The sequence below is a fragment of the Bos taurus genome, chromosome 24 (assembly GCF_002263795.3).
Source record: "Bos taurus isolate L1 Dominette 01449 registration number 42190680 breed Hereford chromosome 24, ARS-UCD2.0, whole genome shotgun sequence".
In the NCBI taxonomy this organism is placed as follows: Eukaryota; Metazoa; Chordata; class Mammalia; order Artiodactyla; family Bovidae; genus Bos; species Bos taurus.
In genome coordinates, this window is record NC_037351.1 from 23808722 (window position 1) to 23821054 (window position 12333).

Genomic DNA, 12333 nt, shown 5'->3' on the forward strand with positions numbered 1-12333 from the left:
TTCCTTTATAGCTTTTTTTAATTGTAAGTTTTTTATTTAAAGATAATTATAGATTCATAAGAAGTTTCAAAGAAATATACAGGGAGCTTTTCTGTCTGCTTCACCCACCATCCCTTAGTGTTAGCGTCATAAGGTACTATAGTACAATATCAAACCACAAATCATAGAACTTATTTAGATTTCACCCATAATACACACACTTATTCGTGTGTGTATCACCACTTGATGGGAAATAGATGGGGCAATAGTGGAAACAGTGTCAGACTTTATTTTTCTGGGCTCCAAAATCACTACAGATGGTGACTGCAGCCATGAAATTAAAAGATGCTTACTCCTTGAAAGGAAAGTTATGACCAACCTAGATAGCATATTGAAAAGCAGAGACATTACTTTGCCAACAAAGGTTCGTCTAGTCAAGGCTATGGTTTTTCCTGTGGTCATATATGGATGTGAGAGTTGGACTATGAAGAAGGCTGAGCACCAAAGAATTGATGCTTTTGAACTGTGGTGTTGGAGAAGACTCTTGAGAGTCCCTTGGACTGCAAAAAGATCCAACCAGTCCATTCTGAAGGAGATCAGCCCTGGGATTTCTTTGGAAGGAATGATGCTAAATCTGAAACTCCAGTACTTTGGCCACCTCATGCGAAGAGTTGACTCATTGGAAAAGACTCTGATGCTGGGAGGGATTGGGGGCAGGAGGAGAAGGGGATGACAGAGGATGAGATGGCTGGATGGCATCACTGACTCAATGGACGTGAGTCTCAGTGAACTCCGGGAGTTAGTGATGGACAGGGAGGCCTGGCGTGCTGCGATTCATGGGGTCGCAAAGAGTCGGACACGACTGAGCGACTGATCTGATCTGATCTGATCTGATATAGCTCTATGAAATTGTATTAAATGTGTAGCCCTGTGTAAGCATCAACCACCACCCACCATCACGATATTTAATTGCACATCATCACAATACTCCCTGATGTCACCCTCTTCCCACCAATGATCCTGTCTCCATCTCTATAATTATGTTATTTCATAAATGAAATGGATCATGCAATACACATCTTTTTGAGACTTTTTTTTCCACTCAGCATAATTAATCTTGGGTCATCCAAGGTGTTGTGTGTGTGGAGAGTCTGTTCCCTTTTATTGTGGCGTGGTATTCCATGTTACAGATGTGCACAACTTTTAATCATGCACCACTGAAGGACATTTGGGTAGTGTGCATTTTGGTTAGTACGAACAAAGCTCCTAAGAATATTCTTGTATAAGTTTCTGAGTGAAAATATGTTTTTTATTTCTCTGGGATACATATTCAAGAGTGCAACCAACTGGGTCATATTGACAGTCATTTTTAGTTTTAAAAGGAACTGCTAAACTATTTTCCATAGTAGCTATGTCATCTCATACTCTAACCAGCAGTGTAAGAGTGACCCAATTTTTCCACATTCCTGCCAGGATTTGGTGTTGCAACTATTTTTTTTTGTTTGTTTGTTTCAGTCATTCTGATAAGCTGTATAGATATCTCATTGAGATTTTAGTTTCCACTTCTTATTGCCAAGAAGAGGTTGTGGGTCCTAGCTTCCAACTAGACTTTCTGTAACACCTCCCTCACTGGGAGAGGTAGGGATGCCCAGTCACTGCTTCCTACATGGACACCACTAACACCATAGAGAGCGTGTGGTCCTCCTAACTACTGGATTGTAGTGAAAAGTTGTGACTTATGACTAAGCCTGCTCTGAAGCCAACCCACTGGGGAAGAGAAGAGGTGCCTGGTGAGTGCTATAAGGAGGTGTGGATGTCCAGTCTCCCCACAGAGTGTCTGTTGATACTGAGATGGGGGAGGCTGCCTCCAACCAGTGGAGATGGAAGTCCTGGATTCCTACAGGACATCAGAGTCTTCTGACATCACCCCAGCAAGTAACTAGGGGTGCCCCCTTACCACTTAGCAAGAATGGAAATAATCCTGGCTCCTGACTCTGCCTTTGTGGGGCCAGTTTTTTTCTGTGGTACTGGCTGGAATAGAGAAACAATTATATAAATGCATTCCCTTTTGCTATACTGCCCCTTTCCTGGTAGTCCCTTGGCTAGAGAGAGCAGGTTTTTGTCAGCGATTTATTTGGTCTGTATCCTTTGGCATACTTATCTGGGTTTCTGGTTTCTTTAGTTTCAAGTTTGGGATGTATAAGGCAAAAAGAAAATCTTGGAAACTCACCACCTCATTGTTCCTCTGATCTCAAGGTACCTAGCCAGGCTTCCTTCTTCTCTCCATCTTTTAAAGTCTTATGTTTATTTTATATATAATGTCCATTGTTGTATGTAGGGGAAGGAATAGGGGTAAGTGCATTCACTCCATCTTCCTAAAAATGGAGGTTGAGCACATTGAATTTTACATTTGCTTCTGTATTTTCTAATAGTTTCTTTTTATCTGAACTTGTTTCACTAATTCTTTCTTCAGTGTTGTCATATTGGCTTTTAAATTGAACCAGTGAGTTTGGAACCAGAGTTACACAGCAGCTTGCAGTTCATGGATTTCTAACTGGCTTATTTTCAAATCTGCAGTATCAATCTACATAATTTTAGTTCTGAGATTTTAAAATTTGATATTCTATTTATAAGCATGTTAAGCATAGCTGCTGCTGTTTTACACTGGTAATTCATTATCTGGAGTAACTCTGGAGCAGTTTCTGGTTATCTTTCCTTTCTGTTGACTTTTGTTATTTTGTCTCTTTGTGTGCTGGGTTCCCTTTGAGTTTGTGCTGAGTAAGAATCACCTTAATTGATTTTTATCTCATGAGACTTTGAGGCTATTATTATGATCAAATTACATGAGTAATTCTCTCTATCCTTTTTGGGGCTTCCCTTGTGGCACAGCTGGTAAAGAATCTGCCTGAAATGTGGGAGACCTGGGTTCAATCCCTGGGTTGGGAAGATCCTCTGGAGAAGAGAAAGGCTACCCACTCCAGTATTCTGGCCTGGAGAATTCCATGGCGTCATTAAGAATTGAACATGCTGTTGCTGCTGCTGCTAAGTCACTTCAGTCGTGTCTGACTCTGTGTGACCCCATAGACAGCAGCCCACCAGGCTCCCCCGTCCCTGGGATTCTCCAGGCAAGAACACTGGAGTGGGTTGCCATTTCCTTCTCCAATGCATGAAAGTGAAAAGTGAAAGTGAAGTCGCTCAGTTGTGTCTGTCTCTTCGGGACCCCATGGACTGCAGCCTACCAGGCTCCTCCCATCCATGGGATTTTCCAGGCAAGAGTACTGGAGTGGGTTGCCCTTGCCTTCTCCAGTTGAACATGACTGAACAACTTTCACTTTCACTTGTATATAATTGACTTTGTCCATAATACAAAATGTTTTAAAAAGGAATTGAAGGAATGCAGGGAAAAGATGATAGTAAGGTTTAACTTTATCATCTGAAATGAAACAATGAATGCTCTAAAATTCCCAAAGTGCTGTGAGCCTACAGCCTCAATGCTGAATGCTAAGTTATCTAGTACTCAGGCCAGGTGTCTATTTAAGTTAGCAGAGCACAGGATCAAAGTTGCCTCTTCAAAGAGAATTTTTACATTTGGTGTTCCTAAATAGATTCATAGTAATCCTCAGAGGAAAAAGTATAATGTTAATTTCCTTGCATTTAAACATAATTTAGTTTTGATTTTTATATATAGGCATAGAAATTGAAAGTGAAAGTGGCTCAATCGTGTCCAACTCTGTGACCCATGGACTATGCACTCCACGGAATTCTCTAGGCCAGAATACTGGAGTGGGTAGCCTTTCCCTTCTCCAGGGGATCTTCCCAACCCAGAGATCGAACCCAGGTCTCCCATGTTGCAGGCAGATATATTATATAGGCATTACATTATATTAAATACATATTCTGATATTACCAGTTCTTGAGTTGATAATTTTTAGTGAAATTAAACATAAACTAATTTTGATTCATGATATTTAAATATTTTTCTTTCTAATTAGGTTTCAAATGACTGTAAATAACCATGCCTGAAAAGAAGATAATTTCCTGTTCTCCCATTGGAGGAGAGCAAACCAAGAAAGGTAAGTTTATCCTTAAGTGATTTTCTTTGAAACTGAAGTTGCATAGATAAATGCTATTCAGGTCACTCATAGAAGAAAGACAATTTTAAGGATAGTAATCTTCTCCAAGGCCAGGGGGTCACAAAACCAAAATTTACTGGGGTCAGAAAGATGAGGTAAGCAGAAGGAGTAAATCAGTTTAAGGGAAATTCATTGTATGGCCTGGGCTTCCCTGGTGGTTCAGAGGTAAAGAATTTGCCTGCCAATGCAGGAGATGTGTGTTCAATTCCTGGTTCAGGAAGATCCCCTAGAGAAGGAAATGGCAACCCTCTCCATTATTCTTGCCTAGAAAATCCCATGGACAAAGGAGCCTGGCAGGCTCCAGTCCATGGGGTTGCAAAAGAGTTGGACACTATTTAGTAACTAAACAACAATTGTCTAAGTTATAATCAATTTCTTTTATAATTACTACTGACGTATGGTATAGGTAGTACAAAAGGTAGGTAATACAATAATGGTCTGCAGGAGTCAGCTCTTACTAGCTCATGTGGGCCAACTGTATACACATCTCTTCTCAATTCTACTCTATTGACTGGGTGAAATTGGCTATGCTGATAGTACTTACTGGTTATTAAAATTTTACCAGCACACCATTGAAAAGAAACATACAAAGTTCAAAATGAAAAAAAAAAAAAAAAAAACTTGTATAATTATATTTTTAAAAGTTGTATTACATTTTATTGCCTTACTTTGCATCCTGAATCCCTTTGCATCTTTTATTCTGCATCATGTTAGCAGTATAATGTCTTAACAAGATACAGAATAGAGGTCAGCAAATGACAGTGCACAAGCCAGATCTGGTCCACAGCCCTTTCCCTACAGCCCAAAAGCCACAAATAATTTACATTTGTAAAGGGTTGTAGAAAGAAACAAAACAAAGAGGGATATGCAACAGAGACAGCATGTGACCCACTAAACCAAAATTTTTTACTATCTGGATCTTTATAGAAAAAAGTCAGCGAATCCTTGGTATAGAATTTTGTCTTGAGTACTGTAACTGGGAACAATAGGCTTCATATGAGTTATCTACTGCTGCCCTAAGGCCATGTAACAATCAACCACAAAAATGCAGGCACACAGAGCATCATCAACATTCCTTTTAGCTCACATGTACTGAGAGGTCCTCAAGTGGGGCCAGACTGCTCACTCACGCATCTGCAGTAAGCCACAGGCCAGCCAAGCACCAAGACATATCTTGCTCATTTGGGCAGGCTTTTCCAAACCTAGGTCGTTGCTGGGAAAACCAGGCTGACTTAACCCTGCAACTCTCTGTCTCTCATACTCCTACAGGAGCCTGATCTCATGGCTTAAGAGGGGGAACAGAAGCTCCCAAGGCCAAGGCACAGAACTGGCTCATTTCTGCTACATGTTATCTGTCAAAGCAAGTCACAGGACTAGCCTAGAGTCAAGGGACAACAGATGAGACTCCACCTCTTAGAGATAGGTGTTTAAAGTCACACTGAAAAGGAAGGTGAATACTGAAAGGAGAAAATTTAGTGGGTCTATTATTGGAACAATTATATTATTGGAATATTGGATATTCAATTATATATTGGAATCAATTACCATTTTATTGGGGCTATAAAAGAAAGCAGTCATTTAGTAATTTCAAATATCATTGAGGTATTGCACAGTGGATTTCAATGTAAGATTAGGAATTTGGTGTAGGATTTTCGTGTTCATCACCACATTTACATTCAGAATATTTCAGTAACTTTGGTTTTTAGCTCTTTATTCATTCTGTCAATATTATTTGAAAAAAATGATGTTATATCATTTTCACAGAGTTTGTGTAGTGAAGTTGAAGCTAAAAATTTTCATTTCTAGAAAATTACCTCAACCTCAGATTAGCAAAATGGACCAGGTTGCTCACATAAAACAATTTTCCCAATGATACAATTTGGAAAGAGATAGGAAAATGAAATTATACTTATGCCTACCTCATGTTTAAATGTTTGAAAAGAACTATTGAAAGTTTTTGGGTTAATTATAATGTTAATTAAAAAATTATAGTTTGTTCCAAGACTTCAGAGAGCTGAGTTGGTGACTTCCCTTTGAATAACCTGACAGACTCTTTGTTTTGTAATGGAACAGAAAGCGAATAGTCCAAACTGGTTTACAAGCATATGCTCTTGTGTGTGCTACATTAGGAGACAGTTAATCTTGTTAAACAGGACTTGGCATCTACTTTTTGTCTATGCAGTCAAGAAATACACACAGTCAGAAACACACACACACATACACGGCACTGTATAATGGAGTATAAGTGTTCTTTGATATAGGTTATTGCTGCAAATTCATATGAAATGGAAATATATCTAGTTGGCTCTGTGGAAAATAACATGATTAATAAGTTGTCGTTTGAAATGTAAGTTATCCTTAGCAAGTTCAGGATATTTGTATTTAAATGACATTGATCCAATATTGGAATGCTGGCACAAATAGTGATTATCACTTAAAATTAATTTCTATCTCTGGCGTCATACCATCATTAAGCTCTCCCCATCCTCTCTGAAAGAAAACTAACACTATAGAGAACATTCAGCTTACCAAGCAAAGCACTGAGATGATCATGTTCAAACTATAGAAACTTACTAGTCTTAGAAAATTTTAACCTTTTAAGCCTAAAAGTTTTAATATTGCTGGATGATATATTGAACCTAATTATGTGCCAACCTTTGAAATGGCTTGTCATTAACATCACAAAAACACAATGTCAGATCTTATTTATTAACTTCTACCAGATGACACTCAACATAATAATACTTTTTTCTTCATATCAAAAATAAATCCTTTCCTTATGTTGTATCAATCACCCTGAAACTACTGTGGTTATATCAAAATTCTTATTATACTATAAATAAGGGTAGCAAATTGCATGATTATTTTGTGCTCTCAGTTGAAATAAAAATGACACAAATTATTAAACTTTCCAAATGTTCTGTACAGTCATAGCCATAACTTATACATGTTGACCAACAGAATTTTCACATGACTCATCTTTGCAAAGAGTGAGCTCTGGGATAATACCTTCTATTACAATTAAAAACATATTTTTAGAAACTTACCATCTATAATATTGGGATTCTCAGGCAATATTTTCACGAAATACAGAAGTGCTTTTCATGACAGCATCACTTACTTATTTGTGTTAAGGTACCTTAGTTTTTCTATGTTTTTCTATTGTTTTTCATAATGTATATTTTCCATATAACAAGTAGAGACTGTATTTTTTTTTAAGAGAACAGCACCTTTCTATGTTGAGTATACCTTTCAAGTATGAAAGGAATATTTCATACTTGTAAAAATATCTGTAACATATATGTAAAGGACAAAGAACACTGAAAATCAAGTATCTGTGCATTCATAATGAATATTAAGAAACAGAACCCTATGTCCTCTTCTCTCTTCAAAATACATTTAGTTTCATGTATTAAGTGTAAATATGCTAAAATACATGTTATATAGTTTTACATATTTGATCTCATAATTTTAACTGTCAGTAATTCACTAATTAATTAGTGCATTAATTCACTAATATTAGTTAGATCATCTGAAAATAATGAGTTCAGAGTTTTACTTTCTTCTATTGTTTAGTTTATCACCCAGGAAGCATTCTTGGAATTGCTAGTTTTTTTAATCAGTGTTGTTATATCTCAGATACATACAGATAATCCTTGAAATTCTTTCTGATAGAAAAAGATTCTGTGGTTTTACTTTGGTATCCTTGGTCTGTGTTCTTTCCAGCCTCATGGTACTACTTGTGTGTAATCTAATTCCTGGAGAAGGAAATGGTAACCCACTCCAATTTCTTGCCTGGGAAATACTATGGATAGAGGAGACTGGTGGGCTACAGTCCATGGGGTCACAAAAGAGTTGGACATGACTAAGCGACTAAACAACAAAATTGCTTAGTTTAGATCCTTTATTACTCTGTTAAATGTATGCAATACAATTGTGCTTATTTATCTCCCTGTTCCTGATTTTTGAGATGAGACTTTCAATATTTCACTACTAAATATTATTTTTACAAAGCATTTTTAATAGTTTACTATAAACTGTAAACATGTACTGAACTTTCTGAATGCTTTTTTCTACATCTATTTACAGTGTTTTACAATTAATTTTTTTTCTGTAATCTCTAAATTTAATTAGTTGCATAAGTGAATTTTCAATTGTTAAACTTTTCATTCCTGGGACAAATTTAACTTTTTTATTTATTGTCTTAATATATTGTTAGATTTGGTCTGCTTTGTAATTTGTTTAGGATTTTTCCATATATGGTCTTAAGTAACATTGGCCCCTAAGTTTTCTTACATTGTTTTTATCTGATTTTAGTATAAAGGTGTTTATTAATCTCACAATTGAAGAAGATGTCTTCATTTTTTATTCTCTGAAAGAAAATATTCAATGTCACTTTCATTGAATGTTTGGCTGAACTTATGTCTTAATTTTTGTGGGGATATTAAATTATTGATATAAATTATTAGTTACAGGTCTGTTTATATTTAGGCTATTTATTCTTAATTCACTATTGAAAAATTATTATTTTTCCTTTAAAAGTTTATTTGGTTAAACTTTACATGTATTAAAACAATATTATTAATAATGTTTTATCTTTATATCCTTTGTATGCAATATTCCTCCTTTTCATTCACAACACTGTATTTATTTCTTCACTTTTGCTTTGATCAATTTTGCCAGATGTATTTATTGCTGTTAAATTTTTCAAAGTGGTAATTTCTCACCTTTTAAATTCTCTCTGGGTTTGTTTGTTTGTTTTCCCTGTTGTTGGACTGCTTTCTGTTAATTTCAGATATTACTGCCCCCTTATCTAACTTCTACTTTCTTTGGGTTTGTTTTTCCCACATATTCTTAATTTTGAATGCCTAAATCACTAATTTTCAGCCTTTTTTTTTTTCTTTTCTATTATAATTACCTAAAGCTACAAATTTCCCTTGACCTATCATTGACTTCCCTATAGCACAGATGGTAAAGAATCTGCCTGCAATGTAGGAGACCTGTGTTCGATCCCTGGGTCAGAAAGATCCCTTGGAGAAGGAAATGGCAATGCACTCCAGTATTCTTGCCTGGAGAATCCATGGACAGAGGAGCCTGGTGGGCTATAGTCCATGGGGTCACAAAAAGATGGACATGACTAAGTGACTAACACACACATCATAGACATAATAAAAAGAAAGAAAGTGAAAAGTGAAAGTGAAGTCGATCAGTTGTGTCCGACTCTTTGCGACCCCATGGACTGTAGCCTACCAGGCTCCTCCGTCCATGGGACTTTCCAGGCAAGAGTACTGGAGTGGGGTGCCATTTCTTTCTCCAGGAGATCTTCCCGACCCAGGGATTGAACCTGGGTCTCCCGCATCGTAGACAGACGCTTTACCATCTGAGCCACCAGGGAACCATAAAAAAAAAGAACTGGATGTCAAATCAGACTCATGAAGATTGACTCAGCATACATAGTCTCTCAGCATGTAGCTTTGTTCAGTGCTGTTAAAGGTAATATTGTATTTAACTTTAAAACAGAGTTATAATTCACACACTACCATAAAAATTCATCTCTTTCTTTCAATTTGGGGTTTTCAGTACAATCACAAGGTTTTGCAACCACTGTATTCTATGTTGCTTCAGTCGTGTCCACTCTTTGGGAGTCCATGGACTACAGCTCTTCAGGCTCCTCTGTCCATGGAATTCTGCAGGCAAGCATACTGGCATGGGTTGGCATTTCCTTCTCTGGGGATCTTCCTCACCCAGGGATCGAATCTGCATCTCATAAGTCTCCTGCATTGGCAGGCAGGTTCTTTAGCACTAAGGCCACCTGGGAAGCCCTTTTTTTTTTTGCCATTATAATCCCAGTATACGTTCATAACCCCCAAAACACCCCTATACCATTATAGAGCTGCCACTCTCTATTCCCCCTCCACCCAGTACCTGGAAACCACATATTTACTTGCCTTGTGGGAACACTGTGGGCCTGGTGGGTGTTGACTAGTTCCTGGTGAAGCCAGGCAGCATAGCCTCCTTTGAGCCTGCCCACTACACGTGCGTGGTGAAATTCAGTGTAAGGCCCATGGTCAGGCTCGCTGTGGAATCCAAGAACCCAGCTGCTCCCTCCAAGCCGGGCAGGAGGAGCGGCCAAAGCCACAGGCCAAATTGGATCTGGAAGGGCGATGCATCATGAAGGAGTCAGGGAACATGCCTTTGCGGGTGCAGTTGATCCACACCCGGTGATATGCTGGGAGGACCTCACTTGCAGCCCCTATCAAGAAATCCAATCAGGTCAACTGGTCCTGTGAAGTCGTCGGCGAAAGAGTCAAATGCACTTTGCCTATTCAAGAACTGCGACAGGCACAACCGGCTGCACATGGAAGTGTTGTCCTTCCCCGATGGCCTGACAATGGACATCAAGAGAGAGCTGTCGGCCATCAGGAGCCCAAGCATCCACCCGCTACCTGACAAAGTTCGAGGGGGACGTGGCCGAGAATCGCAAAATGTGGTGCTTGGGGCCGCCGGCACCAGCCTGACCTCCTCAAGGACATCACCACGAGTGTGCGTCCCTCAAGGAGATCATGTATGGCGTGTTGACTGGTGTCCCGGAAGGCGCTACGCCAGGAGGACGCACGGGACCTGCGCTTTGAGGTCCTTGATGTAACGCCGCCCAAGGGTGCCACACAGATCACTGCCCGCCTGGTGCCAACTCTACTCCGCGTACCTACTGCCAGCCCGGGTTCATGGAGCCTGGTATTTTGTGGAGACCCGGTGTCAGGAGCAACTGTTCAGTGGCATCCATGGTATCCGCTGGTACAGAAGCGGGGCCGCATCTTCCAGCAGCCCCAGGTGGCCTGCACCCCATATTTGTCATGAAGGCCTGTCAGCATCCTTTGGCCTCACCGCCGACCTGAGGTCCCACAGAGGTGGGTGGCCAGTCCTTCCCGAGGGTTTGTGTGACCACTTTCAGTCCAGCCCAATGGAGTGTTTGCCGACACCAGCGCCCCAGCCAGGTCGCGGCGGGGACGTGCAAGCGCAGAGGCCTGAAGGAAGGCATGGCCGCTGCACAACTTCCAGGACAATTCCTGGCGCGGCACATGCTTAGGCATGATTGCCCGGAGCGTCCAGCCGGCATTTCTCAAGATATCGCGAGAACGTCGAGAGGCAGGGATGCTCTGCCTATGGGGTTCAGGTGCACACTAGGTGTTACCTGTCAACCTTAAAGCTTGATGGCCTTTCTTCTGATGTTTAATCAGGATTTCATAGGTAACAGAATTGCTTTCATAGCAGGGACTTATTTGGGGGTGTGGGGAGGAGAGATGGGAGGCTGTTTCGGACAGTTCGTATAAATGAATGGGTGAAATAGTTGGCTTTGTCTCTCTTCTTTTAAATTATAACTATGTCGAGATTCTTTTTTGTGTCTGAATAATATTCTGTTGTATGAATATTCCACATATTGTTATATAAATTCATCAGTAGATGGGTATTTGGATTGTTTCCACTTTGGGGCTGTTATGAATAATGTTGTTATGAATACTGAAGTAAAAGTTTTTTATATAGACATCTGTTTTCACTTCTGTTTGCACTGGATGGAATTGGGTCATTTGGTAACTTGATGTTTGACCTTCTGAGTAATTGCCAACTTTTTTTTTTCCAAAGCAGCTGCAATATTTTACATTCCAAACAGCAATATATGAGGATTCCTGTTTTTCTACCCCTTGTCTACACTTGTTAAATTCTGTTAGTTTTTTAAAGTTTTATTAGAGCAATCTTAGTGGGTGTGAAATGGCATCTTTTTGTGGTTTTGATTTGCATTTCTTTAATAATAATTAATGATGAGGATCTTTAAATATCTCTGCTGTCACTTGTATATCTTCTTTGGAGAAATACCTCTTTAAATCTTTGGCCCATTTTTAAATTGGGTTGTTAGTATTTTTCTACTATTGAGTCATACTAATTCTTTATATTTTTTAGAAACTAGACTTTTATTAGATATATGATTTATAAATGTTTTGCTTGTAGTGAGGGTTGTGTTTTCACTTTCCTTTTTTGGAGTTTTTATATGACTTTTTAAAAATTGAGATATAGTTGATTTATAGTGTTTCAGGTGTACAGCAAAGTGATTCAGTTAGTGTTTTCACTTTCTTGATACTGCCCTTTGCAGCACAAAATTTTTATTTTTGTCCCTTTGATGTCATATCCAAGGTAACATATATTTACTCCTCCTTTCCACATATAT

The 12333-nt window shown here is 38.9% G+C and overlaps 1 protein-coding gene across 1 annotated transcript in view; it reads left to right on the plus strand.

The window, feature by feature from the left end:
- The window catches only part of CCDC178 (coiled-coil domain containing 178), a 410587-nt gene that overhangs the window by 23101 nt on the left and 375153 nt on the right, over positions 1–12333 (plus strand). Inside the window, exon 2 of the mRNA XM_024984506.2 lies at positions 3972–4052. Within this exon, the coding sequence (XP_024840274.1) occupies positions 3995–4052 (58 nt within the window). The 5' untranslated portion in view covers positions 3972–3994. The remainder of the gene's footprint in view (positions 1–3971; positions 4053–12333) is intronic.